This window comes from Pituophis catenifer, unplaced genomic scaffold (assembly GCF_029215685.1).
Source record: "Pituophis catenifer annectens isolate HBS135680 unplaced genomic scaffold, rPitCat1.0.hap2 SCAF_10, whole genome shotgun sequence".
Lineage (NCBI taxonomy): Eukaryota > Metazoa > Chordata > Lepidosauria > Squamata > Colubridae > Pituophis > Pituophis catenifer.
Genome location: NW_027256890.1, coordinates 15,253,408 through 15,278,534, shown reverse-complemented (window position 1 = coordinate 15,278,534; position 25,127 = coordinate 15,253,408). Strand labels below are relative to the sequence as shown.

Genomic DNA, 25,127 nt, shown 5'->3' with positions numbered 1-25,127 from the left:
ACCACTGAAGAGAGGGCATTTCCTCTGCGGGTGTCCTCCTCGTGAGCTTCCGAGAGACACTGACATGGCTACAGCTGGAAGAAGGCCCTGGATGAGATCTTAGCTGGTTGTCTTATGTTCTTAAGCTGATTGTTCGTTTTTGTTCTTCTCCTGCACTTTCAAATTATTATTGTACCCCAAAGAAGGGGGAAAAATTGCATTGTTACGTGCGAAAGTACAGCGGTGGAAACAGGCTCCGCTAGACAGCCTGCTGAGGGTGGCCTGAGACAAGTGCCCCCCCCCCAAGACCCCCGGTTATACTAGAAAAGGGACTGAGGGGGCTTGAGTCAAAAGTTGAGTCAAGACTCAAGAGTCTAAGAGTTAAAAGTCAAGGAGCTAACAGTCTCTTCTGCTGCCCAGATCCTGATGAACCACTATCCTCTAACAGGAGGGGGAAAAAATTGATAGCTATTACAGGTATTATGATTGAAATAAGGGGAGGGGTGTATAATAATGTATTTTTCTCCTTTTTTTTTATTCACATTTTTTTTCCTCAGTGTTTTTGTTCAATGTTTTATTTCGTCTCTCTTCAATTTTTTTTTTTCTTTTGGATTTTAATTTTTGGAATAAAATAAAATTATTAAATACAAAAAAAAAAAATCTCCCTATCGATCGACTAAGAATTCTGTATGCCTCAAGACTTAGAGGTATTGGGGTGGAGTTGGGGAGAACGGAGGGAGAATTTTCTTTTAGGTAAGCAGCCCGCCCCCCCACCTCTGTCCTTTCACCAAGGCTCTTCCCAAAATGGCTAGAGACCTCCCCTGCCTGCCCCTTCTCAAGATGGCTTGCTCTGCCCAACGTCTGGCAGACTCAGAGGAAGGCTGCCCATACGGGTGAGGGCAGAGGTCTTCAGAGCTCAGCTTCCATCTCACTTAAGCCATTCCTTCTCTCCAACAGCAATAGCAATAGCCTCTGGGCTTATAGACCACTTTGTAGCATCCTCTTGAGCATCTTACAATGTAGAGCAGTGTTTCTCAACCTTGGAAGCTTGAAGATGGATGGAGTTCAACTCCCAGAATCCCCCAGCCAGCGCTGCTGGCTGGGGGATTCTGGGAGTTGAAGTCCACCCATCTTCAAGCTACCAAGATTGAGAAACACTGACATAGAGCATTATTTGCACATTGCAAACCCTCGTTGCCACGGGTTGGCAATTTTTACAAAACGGCTCCTCGTTTTTACCAACCTCGGAAGGATGGAAGGGCTGAGTCAAACCTTGAGCTCCGTCGGGATCGAACGCCAGGCTGTGGGCAGAGTTTTGCCCGCAAACGCTGCATTCTAACCACTGCGCCCCCCTGTGACTTGAGGTCAAGCTGGAGAAAAAGCTTATTCCTACTGCATATATATTCAGAGAGGTTGCACTGAAAGGGGGGGGGGGGCGTCTATTGCTGGAAACAAGTTTCCCTGAGTTGCATTTTCACATTCGACCAACAAACCCAGAGGCAGCGTTGGAGAACCTCAACGCTCTGTCCTCCCCGCTTGGCGGCCTCTTGTCCCTGATGGTGGAGTCAACCCAAGGAAGCTTGCAAGGCCTCCTTCTACATCTGAGCGCCCTCCACATTGTGGGGGAAGCGAATCCTTGTATTCTCAGCCAGCAGGTGAGCAGGGAACTCCCAGGAAAGGTTGTTCCCACACCTCTGGAGGAAGTCCCAAACTGGAGAAATCTCTACTGAGGCAGGGATGACCGCTGTGGTTGACCGCGTCTTCTGCTACGTTTCTCCAGGTGTTTTGTGCAGTTTGCCCAAGGCCTGGATGGCTTGTTCTTGCAAGAGGGACGGGTCGGAAAGAATGGAGGTTGTAGTGCTTAGGTGCCGGAGACTGTTCAGAACCACTAGGAGAAAAAAGGACGCAAAACAAAATCAACCAGCCCGGTTAATTACCATGGTGCATTCCAGACAAGACAATTGACAAGATCTCACGAGCAACTCAACTTACTGGGCCTCAGGACAGGGAGCGAGCAGTGTTTCTCCAGCCATATGAAGGCTGTCCGATTCAGCTCCTGCAGGCTGGTGGTGGACACCATCTCGTTGAAGGTTTCAAAGAGGGGCTCGATGATGACGCTGAACTGCAGGAAAATAGGGGTTAAGGCGCCAACTGGATAGAGGTTGAGATTGCTGGACACTCAGTGGAGGGGGAGGGGAGGCTGGAACACAGGGTACCTCCAGGGAAATGGGGCAGGTTAAATTGAGGAAAAAGTCCCACCCAGTTTTATTGGTTGACGAAGCTCCTGGGTCTTCTCAACCTTCTCCAGAACTATGAAAAGTTGGAGAGCACTGTCAATCAAGAAGACAAACAAGGGGTTCTACAGAAACTATTACTTTTTTCCGTTCTGCCCGTCCATCCATCCATCCCTTCCTTCCTTCCTTCCTTTCCTTTCCATCCACTCATCCTTCCATCCACCCATCCAACCAACCTGAAGTGCTCCTGAATCCCATTTTTTCCCCCATTCTAAAAAGGTCTTCAGGCCGTTTACAGAATGACACCTGTAAAATCCACGGCTTAAAAACCACCCTAAGGATTTATCCGGCCAGCTTTAAAAATGGATTAAAAACGACATTAGGAAAGCTAGATTGGCGAGGAGGTTGCCACAGCAGCCCAATAGAGATTCCAGGTTCAGGAGCAGTGTACCTCCAAAGGGCCGGCCCTCTCCCCTTCCCACTTCTCCTGTGACATCTCGATGGGCTCTTCCCCCTTGACAAAAATCACATCCTATTTCTCTCCTTCCCATATTCGGCCTCTGGGTCTTTTCCCTAGTTTCACCCAGGCCAAAGCAGGATACAATCCAGAATTTCAAGTTTTGCTGGCTCCGGTTTCGGATGTAGTCTTCAAACATGTTCCTCATCTGGTCAAACCGCTGCCTGGTGATGGGGACCCCCGTGGCAGGCAACTGTTGCTGGCAGGAGCTGAAGAAGAAAGGGAGAAAAGACAGGAAAAGTCTCAGGCCGGAAAGAAGGATCAAAAGCCAAAGTCACAACAGCCGAGCGGACAAAAACAGGCGGAATTTATTTACAGATCTCCCTTGACTTACAAACATTCGGTTAGTGGCCATCCAAAGTTATCATGCCGTTGAAAAAAGTGACGTATAACCAGTTTATTTAGAAGAATAGAATAGAATAGAATAGAATAGAATAGAATAGAATAGAATAGAATAGAATAGAATAGAATAGAATAGAATAGAATAGGAGTAACAGAGTTGGAAGGGACCTTGGAGGTCTTCTAGTCTAACCCCCTGCCCAGGCAGGAAACCCTACACCACTTCAGACAAATGTTGTCCAATCTCTTCTTAAAAACTTCCAGTGTTGGAGCATTCACAACTTCTGGAGGCAAGTTCTTCCGCTGATTAATTGTTCTCACTGTCAGGAAATTTCTCCTTAGTTCTAGTTGCTTCTCTCCTTGATTAGTTTCCACCCATTGCTTCTTGTCTTGCCTTCAGGTGCTTTGGAGAATAGCTTGACTCCCTCTTCTTTGGGGCAGCCCCTGAGATAGTGGAACACTGCTATCATGTCTCCCCTAGTCCTTCTCTTCATCAAACTAGACATACCCAGTTCCTGCAACCGTTCTTCATAGGTTTCAGCCTCCAGTTCCCTAATCCTCTTTTTCTTGCTCTTCTCTGCACTCTTTCCAGAGTCTCCACATCTTTTTTACATCCTGGCGACCAAAACTGGAATCAATATTCCAAGTGTGACCTTATTGCCAAGGCCTTATAAAGTGGTATTAACACTTCACGTGATCTTGATTGTATCCCTCTGTTTATGCAGCCTAGAACTGTGTTGGCTTTTTTGGCAGCTGCTGCACACGGCTGGCTCCTATCTAAATGGTTGTCCACTAGGACTCCAAGTTCTTGCACTGAGGACCATCGAAGGATCCCCACGGTCATGTGATCAAAAACAGTTGTGGTGATCCTTTTTGTGAGCTAAATTCCAGCTAAATTACGACAAGCAAAGTCAAAGGGGGGGGGGGGGGAGAGCCAGATTTGCTTAATGACCTGATTCGCTTAAGAACTGGTTAGGGCTGATCCACTTAAGAGCCGCCTCCCTGAACGATGGAAATTCTAGCCCCAATTGTGGCGGTGAAGTGCAGGACTGCCTGCAAGGAATTTTTAGCCCTTTGTTAATTTTTTTTGTCTTTAGCATTTTTAGGGAAGGTTGGCTGCCCAGAGGGGCTTTTATGAGAGGGGGGGGGGCATTGAAATCAAGTAAGTCAACCAAGAAAGGGGAGAGGAAAGGCCTGTGTGTAGCTACTCCGAGTCCTCACATGATGGCCGCGTTCAGCTCCACCGTCTCCTCCCGAAGGCGCCTGGCTTCCTCCTGCATCTGCGAACGCTCCTGCTGCAGCTTGGCAATGTACTCGACCGTCTTCTGGAGGGTCAGGGCGTGGCTGATCTGCGGGGGGCACCGAAAAGAGGGTCCAGGCTGAGCTCGGGCGGGAGGGGGGGGGGAGGATATTACCCTGGGCCTGAAATCTGACATTCAGGGGAAGGAGGGGGAGAGGGAGGGAGGGAGGAAGGGATAGGAAGAATGGTGAGGATGGATGGATGGATGGGAAGGAAGAAAGGAAGGAAGGAAGGAAGGAAGGGCGGGAGGGAGGGAGGGAGGAGGGAAGGAGAGGAAAGAATGGATGGATGGGTTGACAGAAGGAAAGAAGGGGAGGAAGGGAGGAATCCCTTCCCAATCCTTTTAATTGTTAATTTTAAATTTGTTTTAAAACAATAGGGGTGTATGGGCCAAATTATTTAATGTGTTTTTACATTGTTTTTTAAATTTTGTATTATGTGTGTTTTATCCTTTGGCTGTTCACCGCCCTGAGTCCTTCGGGAGTAGGGCGGTATATAAATCCAAAATAAAGTAAAGTAAAAGTAAAAGTAAAAGGAAGGAAGGAAGGAAGGGATAGGAAGAATGGGATGGATGGATGAATGGATGGGAGGGGATAGGAAGAATGGGGAGGATGGATGGATGGATGGGAAGGAAGAAAGGAAGGAAATAAGGGAGGGAGGGAGGGAGGGAGGGAGGAGGGAAGGAGAGGAAAGAATGGACGGATGGGTTGACAGAAGGAAAGAAGGGGAGGAAGGGAGGAATCCCTTCCAAATCCTTTTAATTGTTAATTTTAAATTTGTTTTAAAACAATAGGGGTGTTTTAATCTGTATGGGCCAAATTATTAATGTGTTTTTACATTGTTTTTTAAATTTTGTATTATGTGTGTTTTATCCTTTGGCTGTTCACCGCCCTGAGTCCTTCGGGAGTAGGGCGGTATATAAATCCAAAATAAAGTAAAGTAAAAGTAAAAGTAAAAGGAAGGAAGGAAGGAAGGGGTAGGAAGAATGGGATGGATGGATGGATGGATGGATAGATGGATGGGAGGGAGGGAGGGAGGAAGAAAGGAAGGAAAGGAAAGGATGGATGGACAGGTGGACAGAAGGAAATAAGGGAGAGGAAGGGAGGAAGGAAGGAAGGAGGGAGGGAGGGATAGAAAGAATGGGATGGATGGATGGATGGGTTGGGTGGGAGGAAGGAAGGAAGGAAGGAAGGAAAGGAAAGGATGGATGGACAGGTGGACAGAAGGAAAGAAGGGAGAGGAAGGGAGGAGGAAGGAAGGAAGGAGGAGGGAGGGATAGAAAGAATGGGATGGATGGATGGATGGATGGATGGAAGGAAGGAAGGAAGGAAGGAAGGAAGGAAGGAAGGAAGGAAGGAAGGAAACTCCCCATAAAATCTTCATTTTGGCTGGTACTTGAAGCAGCTGTCCCTGACACAGACCTTCATTTGAAGGATGCAATGTTTGGCAGATATGGAGGAGTGGGGGGGGAGGGGGAGGAGGAGGAGGAGGGGGGAGGAGGAGGAGGAGGAAAACTCTCTGGGGATTCCACCCCCACCCCGCAAGAAATGACTTACCGATTTAGAGTTTGGGGAGACCAGGCTGTTGAGGGTGCCAAAGCCAATCTTGATATTACACCTCCGCTTCTGCTCGGCCGAGATATGCTTCATTCTGCGACTCTGTGCCCATTAAAACAGAACAAACCCCCCCCAATTACTTTAACCCCAAGTTTCTCAACAGGTGGAGTTCAAGTCCCAGAACTCCCCAGCCCAGCCTCCTTCCCCCTCCCTCATGATTTCAACTCACCTTGAAGAGGGAGACCTGCGGCTGCTCAGGTGTGTCCTTCCTGGACCGGTTGCTCTGCGGGGACTGAGGGCTGAGGCCCTGCTCGGACGGGTGGGGAGAGGCCTGTCTCGACGGCTGGCAGTCTCGGACTTGGGAAGAGAAGGAACGGACAACAACAATACAGAGAGAGAGAGGGGGAGAGAGGGAGAGAGACAGAGACAGAGAAGAGAGAGAGAGAGGGGGGGGAGAGAGAGAGGGGGGGGAGAGAGAAAGAGACAGAGAGAGGAAGAGAGAGAGGGAGAGAGACAGAGAGAGAGTGGAGAGAGAGAGAGAGAGAAAGAGAGGAGAGAGAGAGGGAGGGAGGGGGAGAGAGAGAGACAGAGAGAGGGGAGAGAGAGGGGGGGAGAGAGAAAGAGAGGAGAGAGAGAAAGAGGAGAGAGAGAGAAAGAAAGAGAGGAGAGAGAGAGAGAGGGAGGGGAGGGAGGGAGGGAGAGAGAGGAGAGAGGGAGAGAGAGAGAGACAGACAGACAGAGAGAGACGGAGAGAGAGGGGAGAGAGGGGGGAGAGAGAAAGAGAGGAGAGAGAGAGAGAGAAAAAGAGGAGAGAGGGAGGGAGGGAGGGAGAGAGAGAGAGAGAGAGAGAGAGAGAGAGAGAGGGAGAGAGAGAAAAAGAGGAGAGAGGGAGGGAGGGAGGGAGGGAGGGAGAGAGAGAGAGAGAGAGAGAGGGAGAGAGAGAGAGAGAGAGAGAGAGAGAGAGGGAGAGAGAGAAAAAGAGGAGAGAGGGGAGGGGAGGGAGGGAGAGGAGAGAGAGAGAGAGAGAGAGAGAGAAAAAGAGGAGAGAGGGAGGGAGGGAGGGAGGGGGAGAGAGAGAGATGAGAGAGAGAGGAGGGAGAGAGAGAGAGGAGAGAGAGAGAGAGAGAGAGAGAGAGAGAGGGAGAGAGAGAAAAAGGAGAAGAGGAGAGAGAGAGAGAGGGAGGGAGGGAGAGAGAGAGAGAGAGAGAGAGAGGAGAGAGAAGAGAGAGAGAGAGCATCAGCTAAGCCGCAGCGGCAGGAGAGATTTGATTTAATCACTGCTTATCTAGCCTGCCTTTTCCTGCCGAGCAGAAAGAGGCGGAAAAAGGACCGGAATCTTTTCACTGACATATGAAACCGGTCCAACCCCCACAACGCTTCGTTTAGGTGACCATCGGAAGTTACAACAGCATTGAAAAAAGTGACTTATTAGGGCCGTTTTTTTTTGCACTTACGACAACCAAGTCTTTTGAGTTCTGCAGCTGTTATAATAACGTGAAACCAAGATGGAATGATGGCTTCTATGAACTGGGTTTTTATTGCTGGGTCGCTTCTGACTAACCAGTTTCTTTAGTTGGAAAATCCATCGATTTTCAATTGGGGTGAAGGTCTGGGCTCTTCCCAGGCCATTCCAGCAGTGGGATAGGATTATCTTGAAACTCCCCCCCAAAAAAGTGGTGTTATTAGCCGTCAAACCTCAAAAATACACTTTTCCCAAAAAGGTTTCCACAATTTTGGCCACTACTGTACACATGGTCTAACTATACTACAATTACAATCCATAAACTGCGTGGCCCGTTGTAGGTTCGACACTAAAAGGGAAACAAAAGGACTAAACGGTGCATAACATCACTTATGGTGGAGAAGACACGCGTTTGCCACGAATCCCCTGCGCTGTAGTTTATTTATTTTAGTTTATTTATTTATGTTTGAATTTGTATGCCGCCCTTCTCCCTAAGGACTCAGGGCGGTGTACAGCCACATAAAAACATAGAGTACAAATATTAAAATACCATTAAAAGATATATATAAATTTGGCCCCATAATTAAAAACAGTAACAAACCAATTAAAACATTTAAAAAGTGTTAGGCCAGCCCGGCTTGCAGGAAAAAGAAAGTTTTTAAGGGCACGGCGGACCCGTTCATCCTTAAGCAGCCACTGAAGATAGGGAGGCAATAGGAGTCGTGGTCATAAATCGAGGACTACCTGCACAGTGCCAGGAGCCCCTCCCCAAAGCAGCCCCCACCAAGCCCGCAGCCCCTCACCTGAGGAGAGGAAGGCACTGTTCAGAATCAAAGGCACGGGCTCCGCGGGGGCGGGCGCAATCTGTTGGGGTTTCCTGGCCCGCAGCCCAGGGGCCGCCATGGGGAGGACGAAGGGGGCCGACGGGTGCAGGATAGCTTGCGGATGCACCACCGCCGCCTGGAGTGTGGTCACCGTACACGGCACCCCCGCCCCGGGCTGCTGGGGGGCCAGGAGTCCCGCCGGGCTGTGGCTGAAGGCGGTGGCCGGCACATTCTGCGTGGGGGTGGCCGAGGCGGTGTGGGTGATGACGGAAGGCTTGCCGGGGCCGAACTTCGGAGCCTCGGCCGGAGTGAAGATGGACACCTGCAAGCCCAGCTCCGGGTTCAAGGAGAGCAGGGTCTGCTGAGGCGTTTGGGACGGGACCTCTGGAAGCCCCAGAGTTGGGAAGCGAGGCAGGAAGTGGGTCTGGGGCAGCTCAGAGGGGAAGCCGGGGGTCTGCAGGCAGGGGCCCCCCGTTCTTCAGGCCCAGGCACTGGTCAGGGGAGAGGATGGAGTCAGGCACCGGAGGGGCCACCAGCTCTTCTCCCAGGTTCACCGTCGGAAGCGGGCTGCGTAAAGAGGTCGAGGAGAGGCTCGGGGTCTGAAAAGAGAAAGGGAGGCCTGTTAAATGTCCACTAAATATAACGGCAATTTATTATTTTACAGGTAATAAAAGTGCAATCGATCAGGGTTTCTCAACCTGAAGCTCTTTAAAAGGCGTGGACTTCAACTCCCAGAATTCCCCAGCCAGCAGAATTCTGGGAACTGAAATCCAACCCCTCTTAAAGTGCTCTAGCTTGAAAAAAAAAACATTGGCTTAAAGCAGGGGTCTGCAACCTTAAACACTCACAAGAGCCATTTGGAGCCGTTTCCCACAGAAAAGAAAACACCGGGAGCCACAAAACTTGGGTGGGCGTGGCCAACCCGATGTCACTCACTTCCACCAGTCACATGACCCCCTCCCCAAGCCACGCCTACCTAGCCGATCATTAGGGCAGAGAACCGGTTCTTAAAAAACGCCGGGAACCACAAAACCCTTTTGACATCTCTCTCTCTCTCTCCTTCCACCCCCTCTCTCTCCGTCTCTCCCGCTCCCCCCTCCCCGTATCTCTCTGTCTCTGGCCCGGCCGCTTCTCCATCACCCACAGTCACCCTTACCTTCTCAGGCCAGGCGAGGAGTGACTGGGAGGGGAGGGCGAGGGGTGGGGCCAGCCAGTGGTGGGCTCACCCGATAGGGAGCCGCATGCGGCTCCGGAGCCCCCGGTTGCTGACACCTGGCTTAAAATATAGGTTAAACCGAGCCATTGAGCTCCAGCAACCATAGAGTCCATTCTCTAGAGAGGCCAGACTTTGGGGAATTCTGGGAGTTGAAGTTCCACACTCTTAAATTGGCCGAGGTTGAAAAATACTGCAATAAATAAATAAAGGATGGAAAACTTTAAAAATTCACACAGAACTAAGGGGGGAAACATTGGCTACTCCGGTGAACTCGGATGTCCTGTCCCGTCTCACCATCCCACTTCAACTTTATTTATTTATTTTTATTTATTTTATCTCGAATTTATATACCGCACCTTCTCCCGAGGGACTCAGGGCAGTGTACAGCCAGATAAAAACATACAATACAAACATTAAAAACAATTAAAAGGATATATATTAATCTGGCCCCAATTTAAGATAACAAACCAATTAAAAATTAAAAAAATTAAAAAAATATGTTAAGCCAGCCCGGCTTGCTGAAAAAAGAAAGTTTTAAGGGCACGGCGGAAGGCACCGAGGTCTTGGATTCTCCTTATCTCTGGGGGCAGCTGATTCCAGAGGGCAGGTGCCCCCACAGAGAAGGCCCTCCCCCTTCACCTCTTCCCTTTCTCACCTGGGCACAATGTTCGATGGCCCCAGACAAAGAGGCACTGGATGTCAGGCTGGAGGTAGTGGTGGCAGGAGAGGCAAAGATATCTGGCCAAGACAGAAGGAAGAGAATCAAATCCTCGTTATATTTCCTCGGCTCTTTTGGAACAAGCCAGCTCTGTCAGAAAGCACGGAATCCTATATAGGTGCTAGACCTCAGCACACTGACCGGTGGATTATTTATAGTTCAAATTTCTAGCCTTCACACATATATATGCAAATGGTAAACATGAATGCAACGAAACTCCCACGGGAACAGAAGCCCACCCATACAGGGGGAAAGAGTCCGCAAATCACCCTGAGCCGAAGTCTGGAGGAAGGGAGACCTCTTCTGAGCAAGGAAGGGAAGCAAGAAGAGGCCAAGGAATTCTCAATTTTAATTTTTCCTGATAAGAGGAGGATATTTGTAGCTCAGGATTGAATTGGTGGTCTCTGAGCTTGGTGATTTTCTTGCAGATGTTTCCTTGTCTAAGTAGGTAACGTCATCAGTGCACCGATGATATTCCCTAGTTGAGTCATGAGTCCTCTTCCTCTTCCTCCTCTACTCCACCAACCCCCCTTCCCTTCTAGCCCTGATGATGTACCCTAGTTGGGTCACGAAACATCTGCATGGAAACCACCAAGCTCAGAGAATACCTATAATTATTTGTGACGGAGACCATATTTCAGCCAGTCCAATTCCACCCAGGATCCTTTCTGTCTAAGGGTCGCCGTTGCTGGACCCAGATTGGCAAATCAGAACCATTCGGGCTCACCTGGGAAAAAATCCAAAGTCTCCATCCAGTTGGGCTGTAGAGGGTAGAGTCCCGGCTGAATCATGTCGGCATTGCCCAGGTGTGCTAGAAAACAGGTGGTACAGTGGTTTAATGCACCCTGTTATTAACACAGCTGCCTGCAATTTCTGCAGGTTCGAATCTCACCAGGCTCAAGGTTGACTCAGCCTTCCATCCTTTCTAAGGTAGGTGAAATGAGGACCCGGATTGTGGGGGCAATAAGCTGACTTTGTATAAATATACAAAAGGATGAAGGCTATTGTTTAATGCATTGTAAGCCGCCCTGAGTCTCCGGAGAAGGGCGGCATATAAATCAAATTAAAAAAAACAACCCAGAAACGTGAGATTTTCGCTGATGTGGCGGGCGAAGGAAGCCGGGACAAAAACAGGAGGCATCCTTCTGCCATTAGTTCCGTTTGGAAGAGATGAGTCAGTTGGCAAGCGTCTGGATTTTGATCTCATGACCATGGGGAGGTTGCAATAGGTATGAAAAATGGTCGTACGTCCATTTTTTCAGTGCCATTGTAACTCCAAACGGTCACTAAATGAGTTGTTGTAAATTGAGGACTATCTATAAGGGGGAGCAGACTTGGGAGATATTTTGGGGCAATTTTTGAGGATTGGGGTTTTATCTGCATCCTTTTAGAGCAGTGTTTCTCAACCTTGGAAGCTTGAAGATGGGTGGACTTCAACTCCCAGAATCCCCCAGCCAGCGCCCAACATCTGCCCAAGGTCTGGCAGCCTCACAGGAAGGCTGCCCGTACGGGCGAGGGCAGAGGTCTTCAGAACTCAGCTTCCATCTCACTTAAGCCATTCCAATTGGAATAGCAATAGCCTCTGGGCTTATAGACCACTTTGTAGCACCCTCTTGAGCAGCTTACAACGTAGAGCAGTGTTTCTCAACCTTGGAAGCTTGAAGATGGGTGGACTTCAACTCCCAGAATCCCCCAGCCAGTTGAGAAATACTGTTTTAGAGAATCCTTGAGGCTATTTGTAGGTTTATCTCCAAATGGCCTCAGCGACTCACTAAAAAGGATGCAAATGACCAGCCGTCTGCAAGGAAGATAAATCCTTCCGTTCCCCACCATCCAGTCAGAAGTGAAGAAGCTTCTCGGATGAGAAGCGAAATGCCTTCAAAGGAAAAACAAAGAACAAAAACAAGGAAGTCCAGTTGCCTCTTGAGAAAAAGCTCCTTTGGAACTACCAGCCACTAGGCCCGAGGGAGACGAAAGCAAAGCCCTACCTCTTTCTTTTGAATTTGGCCAGGCGACCAGCTGGTGACTGGACAGGGTGGAGAAGAGGGTGTCCGAAGATCCTGACATGTAATCGTCAGTGGTGAAAAACTCTTCCAGTTCCATGGGGCTGTCTTTCTTGAAGAAGCCATCGTCCTGTTGGGGGAGGGGAGGAAGAAGGATAGGAAAAGGTGAACTGGAGGAACTGGGGGCCCTGCAGGACGGGGGACAGAAAGGAGACCGAAAAAGAATTCTAGCGCTAAGATTGGTATTAAGCCTTTAAAACAGAGGTGTCCAACCTTGGCAACTTTAAGACTTGTGGACTTCAACTCCCAGCATTCCCCCAGCTAGCATGGAATCCTCCCCAGCCAGGAATTCTGGGAGTTGAGGTCCACAAGTCTTAAAAGTTGCCAAGGTTGGACACTTATGCTTTAAAGCTTGAAGTTTGTCTTGGATGCCTATTTAGCAGTAGAGTTAAATATATAAATATCCTGGCTACCCATTGGAACAGACAACCAGCCAACAGAGTCAAAAGAAGACCACTAAGTGCTCCATTCAAACAATAAAGAGGTTTATTGGATTATTTTGCTCATTAAAGTAGATTTCACCCTCCCCACAATTCTGCTCTTCTATAAAACCTCCAGCTTCCAGAGTGCTCTACCTAAACGTTCAGGAGGAGAAGGTGCTCTATTCAATCAATGAAAAGATATAATCTGATCTTGTTTCAATCGTTCGCTCGTTGGAAAACTTAGGGAGGTCTCTACCGAACCCAAAAAGCGATAGCCAAAATAATGTTTACCTGGACCAAACTGGACAGGTCTTCATCTTTGTGCTTTTGTAACTGGAAAACAAAGAGGAAAGAAATGGAAATAATTGAAAGTGAAACCGAAACTAAAAGGAGAGAAGGAAGGAAGGAAGGGAGGGAGGATAATTTTCCAACTTGGAACAGAATTTGAAACACCCATTTTATGGAATCCAAATTGGTTTAGTACAGGACTATCAGTCACGGCCGATACCCCAAATTTATGCAGACAAGATACAAAACAAGACCAGCCATCCTTGTGCCTTGAAGACCCCTCCTCCCAAAATATTACTCCGTTATCTGCTGTTTGACTAAGCTGCCTGATCCGAGCCAGGCCTGAGAAGCAACTCAGTTATTGTGGCCTCTAGCTGGGAACTCTGCAATCTGAAGTCCCAACCCAGCAGAAAGGGGAAAGTTAGAAGATGCTATGTTAGAAGGTCAGCTTGTATGGTCGTGAAACAGGGGCCCTTGGAGGAAAGAGTAAAGTTTTCTAACCCTGTTCAGCTTCTTGACAAGCTGAGCTCAGACAGCAACTCCCTGGCAAAACGGAATTATTTGTCCCCAAAATGTCAGCCATTCAAAAACAAAAAAGACATACTCTTTTCTTGAAGTACGTTCGCCACTTGTGATATTCTCTTATGACTATGTCAATCCGTTGCCTCCAATATTTCTCATTTGTTCTGCTACCCTAAAAGGAAAAAAAGAAACATGGTAGGAATAGGAGAGATCAAAGTAATTTTAGGCAAGCCAACTCAACTCAACACAAGTCAACCCAACCCAACCCAACCAACTCAACTCAACTCAACTCAACCCAACCCAACTAACTCAACTCTACCCAATCAACTCAACCCAACCCAACCCTTTACCAGCATAAATTAGAAGCCCAAGGTCACTTGTACTGCCCATGGATGTCTCCCAAAAACCCCTCCAGGTAGTCCCAAATGGCAGAGTCTCTCAAAGGAAGCAACTAAAGGCCATGAAGCTGAGCACCCCATTGATTTGGAAGGATGTGCCCACCTGGTGTACTTCAGGAACGTCCACAGAACCATCCAGCGGGGTCACAAAATTGCACACCGGGTTCTTCCTCTTCTCTAGATCTGAAAGAGAGCAAGAGGATTTGCCGGATGGGTTCCCGGTGTGCATGCTTGATATTTCCAACTTCAGACGTTCTCTTTTAGATGATTTAATCATGCATGCCTCTCCTAGTCATTGTTTTGTTTAAAACAATATTAGAACAAGAATAGAATTTCCACAAAAAGCAGGACAGGAGGTGAGCCCGAAAGAGAGGCCAACTACAATTATCCCGGAATCCAAGCAGAACCAGGGACTTGAAGATCACTTCTCACTTCTGATCAACTGCAGGAGATGGTGTAACCTTTCCTACAAATTCTTCACAGGGTTCTGACCACAGATTACGATCCAGTTCCTTCCGGATATATTAAAAGATAATGTTTTACCAGACCTCCTCTTTGCTCTTTGCAAAACCAGGTTTTAAAAATTCCCTTCTCTTGCAGGAAAGTTCTCATGAAGAAGCGAATCATAGCTGTTGGGAAATAACTGGACTCTTTTCGGTCCTAACTGAGACACGGAGGCTCGTTTGAAGAGCTCTCCCGGGACAACGTGGTGCGTTACTCACACTGGATGTACCAAGCCCTCCAGATGGCATTGTTGAGTCGGATTTTGTCTCGACACAATAACTTCAACCCTTTGAAATTCTTCCACTTGGGGGAAACCAAAGTCCCGCTGGAATAAAGCAGAGATGATTTGCATGAAGACAAAGACAAATCAGCAGCTCTGAAGTTTGCCCCTCCCTTCCCGAACGGAACCTTTGAAAGAAATCACAAAGTGGGTTTTTTTTTTCAATGCCAGTTCCTACTTTTGGAGCACCCAAAAATGGTCAACTTTTGGAATTGGTCACATTTTCTTCAACCATTCTGAAAGCTGCATCTGTTCTAAGAAGGGAGGGGGAAAAATATGAGTTTATGAATTGGGAATGAAAAGAAGCTGCAGCTTTCACCAAGAAAAAGAATTGTGCTACTGAGTTGTTTAAATGTGGAGAGCAATTATTTTCAGATTATTTTGATTTGAGCCAAACGGTGTTAATTCCTATCTCAATGTTTCTCTCTCTCTCTCTCTCACACACATACACATACACACAGCAACTTTCAGAGGTATGGACTTCAACTCCCAGAATTCTCTAGCCAGCATGGGTGGACTTCAAACTCCCAGCAAGGCTGGGGAATTCTGGGAGTTGAAGTCCAGCCATGCTGGCTAGAGAATTCTGGGAGTTGAAGTCCATAACTCTTGCCAAGGGTGAGAAAAACTGTTCTAGATCCTGAAAAATCAGGAAGGTACTTCTCTTTCCATGCTTTCGTCCACCAGGTAGGCTGGAAAAGCACCCCACCCAAAAAAATTCTCCAGGTAACATGGCCAAAGGAATTCTAGTGTTCCACAAGATGGGAATTTCCATGTTTGGGAAACGCTGTAACGTCCCTCTGTAAATCACTGTGAAGCAGTATATAAGTCTAAGTGCTATTGCTCTTCCTTCCTTATCTTCCTTCCTTCCTTCCCTCCCTCCTGTGGTGGAACAGTGGTTAGAATGCAGGATTGCAGGCTAATTCTGCCCATTGCCAGCAGTTCGATCTTGACCAGTTCAAGGTTGACTCGGCCTTCCATCCTTCCAAGGTGGGTAAAATGAGGACCCAGATTGTTGGGGGGCAAGAGGCTGACTCTGTAAACTGCTTAGAGAAGGCTGTAAAAGCACTGTGAAGCGGTATATAAGTCTAAGGGCTATTGCTATTCCCACTTTTAATTCAACCCTCCTGATTTTCTTGGCCGTCTCGGAGTTTACCAGCTACCCCAACCCATGCTAACTAATCCCACCCCCATTGCTCTCTTCTGGGTCCTGCTGTCATCCCTTCGCCGGCCTGCTCCTCTCTTTAATGACATTATTCTTGAAATAATCCTGTAAGGGCTCACAGGCGTGACGGGCTTAAGTCTAGACAGGGCAGGCGTGACAGCTGCCTCCCCTTCTGTTCCATCAGTCCAGCAAAATCCTCTTTGAAGCTTGCAGGGTGGAATAGCCAAGGGCCTTTGACGCTATTCAGGGGTGCTGAGCTCCAGCTCAGCTTTGGAAAGCAACAATGCATGAAAAAAAAAAACTGAAGCACATGGGATCCAGTCTTTACTTCAAACACTGCAGGGTCCTTCATTTTCCTCCTGGACCGTAAACAACACTTGCTAGAAATCTTTCCCAGGGTCAAGGCCTAAACCGAAGCCAGTGAATGGTCTCCATATCCAAAATACGCAAATATATTTTCGACTCCTATTCACAGTTCCTCCTACGAGAAAATGTGCGACGCATCTGGGATATAGATTTAGAGAAATCAAATTTTTCTTCCGGGGAAGCAGATGTGTGAATTCCGCTCTCTCTAACCCAAGGCTAACAACCTTTCTTCAAGCAAACCAGTGGTGCAATTCAGCCAGTTCTAGCCAAATCGCGCGAACTGGTAGCGGTGGCTGTGGGAGGCTCTGCCGACCTGCCCTGATGTCATTTTCTTTACCCTCTGCGCATACGCAAAACGCTCTGCGCATGTGTGTAGGTAGTGCGAACCGGTAGCGAAGGTAAGTGAATTCCACCCCTAAAGCAAATGTTTCTTCAAAAAAAAAAAAAAGGGATATTTATCAAATCAAATATTTATTTGATTATACATGTAATAACGGCTGCAAGGATTGTTTATGCACAACACAGGAAAGCAGAGAGAATACCTTTGGAAGGAGAAGTAATTAAAAAAAAATTAGATTGTGCAGAAATGAATAGATTGATGATTAAAGAAAGAGAAGATTCAGAATACTTTTAAGATATGGAATCAATTTTACTATTGGTTAGAAAAGAGATATAAATAATTAATAGTTATATATAAAAATGCCATAATCAGAATATTTTGTTAGTGATGAATTGTTGTAATCGATTCGATGAGAACGAAGACAGAAAAAATAACAAAAAGAAGAACAATTGGAGACAACACCGAGATGTCACACGGAAGGAATGACTGATGTATTAAATGTTTGTTTGTTTTAAAAAATAAAAAACTTTTTTTTTAAAAAAAAGAAGAAGAAAAAGGGTAAAGGGACCTTGGAGGTCTTCTAGTCCAACTCACTCTAGGCCATTCCAAACAAGTGAAATCAGATTGGAGGGTGACTGGGGGACCACGATGGAGAAGGAGGATGGAGAAGGAGCCACAGACGGGGCTTACAATTGTTCCCACAAACTTTTTGACAAGTGAGTTGCTGGGAAACTGAGTTGGCGCCAACTAAGTCACATCACGGACAAGATTTAACGGCAAGAGACGAAATCATCCAAGCCCTTTTAGGACCTTAAAGGTTTCCAGCTCCTGGCCAACATTCAGGGTTAGTGGCAATTCTGGGTCGACTCCACATCTGAAGAAGGCTTGTGAGCAGTTCTGCAAAACAATGACGACCCAGTTTTTCATTAGTCGACCCCTCCAACTGGAGGAAAGGGAGCTGGACAAGGCCGACAGCTTCAAGACCGAGCGGTTTCTGACATACGACAGGTGGAGAAACCTAAAACCCGTTTCTGTCATCGAGGGTTACCTCAGGTTCTCTCTACCACCCAGCGGTCTATAAATACATCAAAGGCAAGGGAGGATCTGGTTCAAAAGGTCTGGAAAAGAAGCAGCTCACCTCTCACACAGAGAGAGAGATGGCAACCCCCCCACACACACAAAGTGTCTCTGGGTTGACCAAGAAGTCAACAGGATGGCCATTAATGGCCCCAAGCCATCCCTTTGCTGGTTTCTTCCTCGTCTCTGTCCAGACCTTACAAGAAAAACGTGTTCAAGAAGAGGTGGTCAACTATGGGACCCCTTTACGACCTGTGGACTTCAACTCCCAGAATTCCTCAGCCAGGAATTCTGGGAGTTGAAGTCCACAGGTTGTAAAGGGGGCCATGGTTGACCACCTCTGCTTGAACAGATTTTAATCTGTTAAATTAATCTCATCTATTCCATTATCTTTTCTTATTGGTATCATTGTTGTGATTATTATTTTGCTATTATGATTATTATTACTTTGCTGTTTTTCATGTACACTGAGAGGTTATGCACCGGAGACAAATTCCTTGTGTGTCTAATCACATTTGGTCAATAAAAATTTTCTATACCTATCTACCTACCTACCTACCTATGTCTGTCTGTAAATCTCTACTTACCTACCTACCTACCTACCTACCTATGTCTGTCTGTCTATCTCCATCCATCCATCCATCATCTTATCTATCCCTCTCTCCCTCCCTCTCTCTCTATATATCATCTACCTACCTATCATCCCTCCCTCTCTTTATATATCATCCATCTATTATCTATCTATCTATCTATCTATCTATCTATCTATCTATCTATCATCTATCCCTCTCTTCTTTCCTCTCTCTTTATATATCATCCATCTATTATCTATCTATCTATCATCTATCTATTTATCTATCTCCTTCCCTCTCTATATATATATCATCCATTATCTATCTATCATCTATGAATCTATCATCTATCTATCATCTATCTATCATCTATCTATCTATCATCTATCTATCTATCTATCTATCTATCTATCTATCTATCTATCTATCTATCCCTCTCTCTATATATATCATCCATCTATTATCTACCTACCTATCTATCTATCATTATCTCTCTCTCTGTCCCTCTCTCTCTCCTTCCCTCTCTCTATATATATCATCTATGTATCTATCCATCTATCTATCCATCCCTATACCATGCCGGACCAATGATTGTCCAATATATTCAATTTCTCCTCCAGCAACGGATCTCTGCTGAAAGCTACCCCTTCTACTTGGAGGCGGAGGAGCACTGCCTAAGCCACCTCATCAGGCATCTGCTGTAGGACAAAATCCAGACTCCTGGCCGGCCCTTATCAGCAGAAGACAAGCCCGAGTGGATTACAAGGCAGTTGGGCCGGCCCACCGGGTGCCAGGGGTATATCTAACTGGTTTTGCATGGCGGGGACAGCACCCAGCGATGAGAGTTCAAACAGCCTCCACTTAACACTTTGGAGAGGCTGTCTTATCAAGCGGCACTTTATCATCCTATAATGCAGAAGAGTTGACAAGCTCAACAAATGAGCAAAAACTTTCCCCTCGTCTTCTGAACGAAGGGCATATAACTGGATTAAAGGCGGCATTTTCTCCCCTGGAGGATTTATTTCCCGAGCGCAGCTTTCCGCCCCCCCAAAAAATGCCAAAAAAGGCTGCTTGGGTGTGGAAATGAAAAAGGGAGCAAAGCAGACGAAGGGCAGAGATGCTGATTTCGTTTCGCCCCCCGCAGAGGAAGGGGATGGAGCCCTTCCATACCACGGGGATCAGAAGCTCCTCGAAATCCAAGGGAACCAGGCCCAATTAGGGAGAAGGAAGGGAAAAAAAAAACGATTTAAAATTTCATTCTGGCCCAAACGCCAAGGTCTTTTCCCCACGTGGGAAGCCATGAAAGCACCTGAACTCTTTCGCACGGTGTTTTATTTGCATCAAGAATAAAATGATCTGACAAACTCTCTGTTTGCTAAGGTGTGGCACGAAACCTACTTTCAGCCCGTCCAAAACTACATTTTTTCTACACCGGCAAAGCGGTTAAAAGCAGCTCCGTTTGCAGGTATTTACCTGGCATTTCCAGGCAATATTTCCAAACCGTTTGAACCTTGGGCTGTGCCTGTATTTAAAATTAAACCCAGACAAGCGACATGAGTCTTACTCCAGTTGCGACCAGCGAGCCTCCTATTTCACAACAGGCCAAAACCCTTTCTATAAACAGGAAACGAAGTGGGCCGCGAGTAGGAAAGAGCTTTCAAAGCTGGGAAGTGAATTAGTCGCACAAAACAAAACTCAGGAACAGCAGGTCACACCTCACAGCCCCCAGCATTGTTCCTCCACATTCACACATTATCTCCTGAAAGATCTCGCTCGGCCAGCTTATAAGCAGCACAGCTTTCCCATGGAGAGAGAGAGGGAAGGAGGGAGGAAGGGAGGGAGGGAGGAAGAAAGTAAGAAAGAAAGAAAGAAAGAAAGAAAGAGGGAGAGGGAGGGAGGGAGAGGGAGGGAAAGAGGCAAGAGAGAGAGGGGGAGAGAAAAAAGAGGGAAAGAGGGGACAGGAATGGGAGGGAGAGGAAGAGGAAGAGAGGGAAGAAGAGGGAGAGAAAGAGGGTAAAGGAGGGAGAGGGAGAAAAAGAGGGAGGGTGAGAGGAAGGAAGAAAGAAGGAAAAGAAAGAAAAGAAAGAAAGAAAGAGGGAGAGGGAGGGAGGGAGAGGGAGGGAGGGAAAGAGGCAAGAGAGAGAGGGGGAGAGAAAAAGAAAGGGAAAGAGGGGACAGGTGTGGGAGGGAGAGGGAGAGAAAGAGGGAGGGAGAGAGAGAGAAAGAGGGAGAAAGAGGGAAGGAGGTAGGAAGAGGGAGAGAAAGAGGATAAAGGAGGGAGAGGGAGAAAAAGAGGGAGGGAGATAGAGAGGGTGAGAGGAAGGAAGAAAGAAGGAAAAGAAAGAAAAGAAAGAAAGAAAGAGGGAGGGAGAGGGAGGGAAAGAGGCAAGAGAGAGAGGGGGAGAGAAAAAGAAAGGGAAAGAGGGGACAGGTTTGGGAGGAAGAGGGAGAGAAAGAGGGAGGGAGAGAGAGAGAAAGAAAGAGGGAGAAAGAGGGAAGGAGGCAGGGAAAGAGAAAGGGGGAGAGAAAAAGAGAGAGGGAAAGAAGGGGAGAGAAGCAGAGGGAGAGAGAAAGAGATAGAGGCAAAGAGGGGGGGAGAGGGAAAAAAGAGGGGGAGAGGGAAAGAGAGAGAGAGAGAGAAACAGCAGCTATCTGCAGAAATAAGTGATGTCCAGATAAAGATCAGAACTTCTAGAAGCGACAAACATTAAATATATGAAAATATAACCAGACAGAAGGCGAATCAGGCTAATGGTAAGCCTTCTGCAATTGCTTCTAGGAGAGACGGACAGCAGATAAATTTAATGTCAAAATAATAATAATAATCATCATCCCATCCCATATGGCGTTTTTCACGGTGTACTGAACTCTCCTAACCTCTCCACCGGCGGTGATTCATATGCCAGAGAGGGCCAATTTTCTGCTTCCCCGTAATAGTCATTTTTCCGAGGCGCTTAAAATGAGGAAACTCCGGCTACAGTTGAGTCATAAAACGGAGTCTCCCTCCTAACAGCAGGAAAAAAAAGACAGGTTTGGGAAGGTGGTTTCGAGCAAACAGGCTAATTTCAGCTGATAAAGCAGCTTTTTAGGAATACAGCTGACGTTCAAGGAAAACTACTTCTTTACCAAACAGAATACAGGGAGTCCTCGAATTACGACTGTTGGCTTAGTGACCGTGCACAGTTACGATGAAACTCCCCCGGCGCTACTTAGGATCCAGATTCAGCCTTCTGACGGTCGCTCACCTCACCCTGAGCCAAGAAGTCACGTTTTTGAGCCCTTGGCAACCGACATGCGTTCGGGGCCATTCTTAGCGTGCTCCCGTTACCGTCATTGATGGCATTTTTTGGCTTCTTAAAGATGATAAATCCATAAAATAAATGATCCGGTGTTTACGTCCTGTTTCTGACCCAAAAAAACAACAACGACGACAACCACCAGCCATTGTGGATAATGGATTCGTTTAACGACTGCAGCGTTCATTTTGTAAAATCGGGCGCAGTCAAGATTGTGACTCGCTTAATGACAGGCATGATCGTAATGCCGGGATCAATTACAGCCATAAGTTGAAGATCATTTCTAAATATAAGGTCCAGGACACGGTACCCAATGAACTGGACAAGCATTATTCCTACCCAGGGGAAAAACGTTTGATCAGTTGACTAAAGTCCAGAAATATAGTTATAGCAGGAAAAGAAACAGATCGCCAAAATAGTGATCTTTGCAAAATTCTTGTGCTAACTGTCACGATACAGCTAGTCCTCGACATACAACCACCATGGAGCCCAACATTTCTGTTGCTAAGTGAGACGTTTGTTAAGTGAAGTTGGCCCCATTGTATGAAAGTTTCCAGCCACAGTTGTTGGTTAAGTGAATTGTTGCATTTGTTAAAATTAGTAACACCGTCATTAAATGAATCTTGATTTCCACCTCACCCCCGACTTTGCTTGTCAGAAGACTACAAAAGGCCGGTTCATACCTACGACGGCCCATTTAGGCACATTTTCAAGGTCGGGTGCATGCATGGGAGGTGCGTGGGCGAAGCGAGCCGGTGCGCGGCCAACTGGTGGTAAGAATATTGGAAACCTACCGCTGACCGTCATAAATACGAACCAGATCTCAAACACCCGAATGTAAATCACGTGATCATGGGGACGCTGCGACAGTCCTAAGCATGTGAGAAAATGGTCATCATTCACTTTATTTCAGTGCCGTTGTAACTTTGGTCACTAAACGGACTGTTGTAAGTCAAGGACTACCTGCATATTATTTGGCCTCAGTCGCCACAGGAAGACCAAACCCTAAACTGGTTTCCAGTCTGATCCAGCAAGCTTCTTCTCCCCACATACACACACTTTCCTCCTGTTTTCTCACCACCGTTCAAAAAGCGAAGATTCTGCAAACAAATTGCTGAAGCATAAAACATTTCTTGCCATCCGCGAAAGGGAAGCCGAGCGCTCCTCGGGATAAATCCCCACCTTATAAGTTCATTTTTGCTTCCTAATATGGGATCCGCTTCAAACCAGAGCAGAAAAGTGTAATTTACAGCTGTCCCCGAGTGAAAACCACACGCAACTTCAGCCCTGTTGCAACTACAGATCCAGCTGGGGTTATTTTTTTTTTTTTAAAAAAAAGAACGTTTGTAATTTTTATATTGCATTTTTACAGGTACAAATTAATGCAAAGAGGGGTTGTTGAATTTTTAGGGCATGCAAATGCATTTTTTGTTTTTATTTTGTACTTGTAAATGCAACTTAAATGTAAACACGTACTTAAACAACAGCTAGCAGACAGGCAAGAGCCAAGTCCCAAGGCAGGAGGAACAGAAAGGACAGAAGGTTAAAAAAGAAAAAAGAAAAGGGGAAAAACAGCCAGAAGGTGCCATTTTCAAGTCTCTGTTTCAGCCATACAAGTTAGTCCTCGCTTAGCGACTGTTCAGAGTCACAACAGAAACACCCCCCCCCCCAAAGCTACTTATGACCCAGTTCTGACAGCTGTGCATACCAGTCAAATGGCCACAGAAACCAGCTCACACCAGCTCACCATTCCACCCCCGTGGCAGAGTTCTACTATCCCGTAATTATGGGGAGGGGGAGGCAGAGACCCCTGCCCCGCAATCTGGGCTGTAAAGGTTGTTTTTAAATGATTTATCTGGGGGTGGCTCTCCTCCAAGGAACCCCAATATTCCTACTCTATCCTAGGAGCTGCTGCCCACTCTCACCCCAGTTCTGACCCCTTGGCCTTTTGCAGCCCCCCCTCCCCAGAAACTCCTTTTACACCTTGTCCCCTCCTGTTCCCCTGAGACCCTCATCCCCCTCCCCAAAACCCTCAATGCTTCCTGCTCCAAAGACCCCCTACCTCCCCCTGCCAGGACCCCCCTCTCTGTAATCTGTCCCCTCCCTTCCCAGCCCCTCCTGCCTCATCCCCCCCTCCCCAAACTCCCCCATCTGCTCACTTTGTAACCTATCCCTTCCCCTCCCCAAGCCCCCCCCCCCCTCCTCAGCCCTGGCTACTCCAAAGCCCCTCATCTCCCTGCCAGAATCCCCCTGCCCCTCTGGTCTCTCTCCCCTCCCCCCCAGCCCCTCCTGCCTCATCTCCCCCTCCCCAAACCCCCACACCTGGTTACTCCAAAGCCCCTCATCCCACTGCCCCTCAATCCTGGTCTCCCTCCCTCCCCCAGGCCCTCAATGCTTCCTGCTGCAAAGACCCCCCTCCCTCCCCCTGCCAGGACCCCCCCTCTCTGTAATCTGTCCCCTCCCTTCCCAGCCCCTCCTGCCTCATCTCCCCCTCCCCAAACTCCCCCCTCTGCTCACTTTGTACCCTATCCCTTCCTCTCCCCAAGCCCCCCCCCCCCGCTCCTCAGCCCTGGCTACTCCAAAGCCCCTCATCTCCCTGCCAGAATCCCCCTTCACCCCAGCCCCTCCTGCCTCGTCTCCCCCTCCCCAAACCCCCCACCCTGACCCCTCTGCTCACTTTGTAACCTGTCCCTTCCCTCCCCCCTCCTCCCACACCTGGCTACTCCAAAGCCCCTCATCCCCCTGCCCCCCTCCCACCTCATCTCCCCCTCCCCAAAGCCCCCCCTCTGCTCACTTTGTAACCTATCCCTTCCCCTCCCCAAGCCCCCCCCTCCTCAGCCCTGGTTACTCCAAAGCCCCTCATCTCCCTGCCAGAATCCCCCTGCCCCCCAGCCCCTCCCACCTCATCTCCCCCTCCCCAAACCCCCCTTTGCTCACTCTGTAACCTGTCCCCTCCCTCCCCAAACGCCCCTCCTCAGCCCTGGCTACTCCAAAGCCCCTTATCCCCCTGCCAGAATCCCCCTGCCCCCCCTGCCTCATCTCCCCCTCCCCAACCCCCCCCTTTGCTCACTCTGTAACCTGTCCCCTCCCTCCCCTCTCCTCCCACACCTGGCTACTCCAAAGCCCCTCGCCCCCCTGCCCCCCTCCCCCCTCATCTCCCCCTCCCCAAAGCCCCCCCCCCAAGCCCTCTCCCCACCTGTAGGCCAGGCTCATGCACTCGAAGAGCTTGGTGAGCGAGGCGTCGATGCTGAGGCGGCCGTCGCGGGGGCCCCCGGCGCCCCCTCCTCCTCCTCCTCCTCTTCTTCCTCCTCCTGCCGCCGCCGCCGCCCCCGCCCCAGCCGCGGCCTCCCCGCGGGCCCAGCCGCCGAAGCGGTAGGTCTGGCAGGTCTGCTCGTTGACGGTGTCGAAGTCGTAGCCCTTCTTGGGCGGGTGCTCGCTGTGCGGAGAGGAGACCATGAAGTGGCCCGAGTGGATGATCTGCGCGGCCCCCGAGCCCCCCGCGGCCCCCGACGCCTCCGACGCCCCCGCAGCCTCCGCCTCGCTGCCCCCCGACGACGACGACGACGACGACGACGGCCGGGACGCCGCGGGACGACGCCGCCGGGGCCGCCGGGGAAGAGGGGCCGCCCGCAGAGACACCCCGGAGGCCATCGCGGAGCCCCCGACGCCGCCGCTGCCAGACGACGCGGCCC

General features: G+C 48.5%; 1 protein-coding gene across 1 annotated transcript; it reads right to left on the bottom strand.

Annotated features, from left to right (window-relative positions):
- Positions 1-538: 538 nt before the first annotated feature.
- Positions 539-25,116, bottom strand: MLXIP (MLX interacting protein). Its single transcript, XM_070950357.1, is given in 16 exon segments — positions 539-1,867; positions 1,972-2,101; positions 2,816-2,939; positions 4,291-4,418; positions 5,926-6,027; positions 6,155-6,282; positions 8,191-8,701; positions 8,703-8,810; positions 10,083-10,165; positions 10,873-10,956; positions 12,134-12,278; positions 12,922-12,963; positions 13,523-13,612; positions 13,942-14,021; positions 14,561-14,667; positions 24,632-25,116. Coding segments are annotated over 16 exon segments (2,439 nt in total). The 5' UTR covers positions 25,087-25,116; the 3' UTR covers positions 539-1,745.
- Between the last annotated feature and the right edge of the window lie 11 nt (positions 25,117-25,127).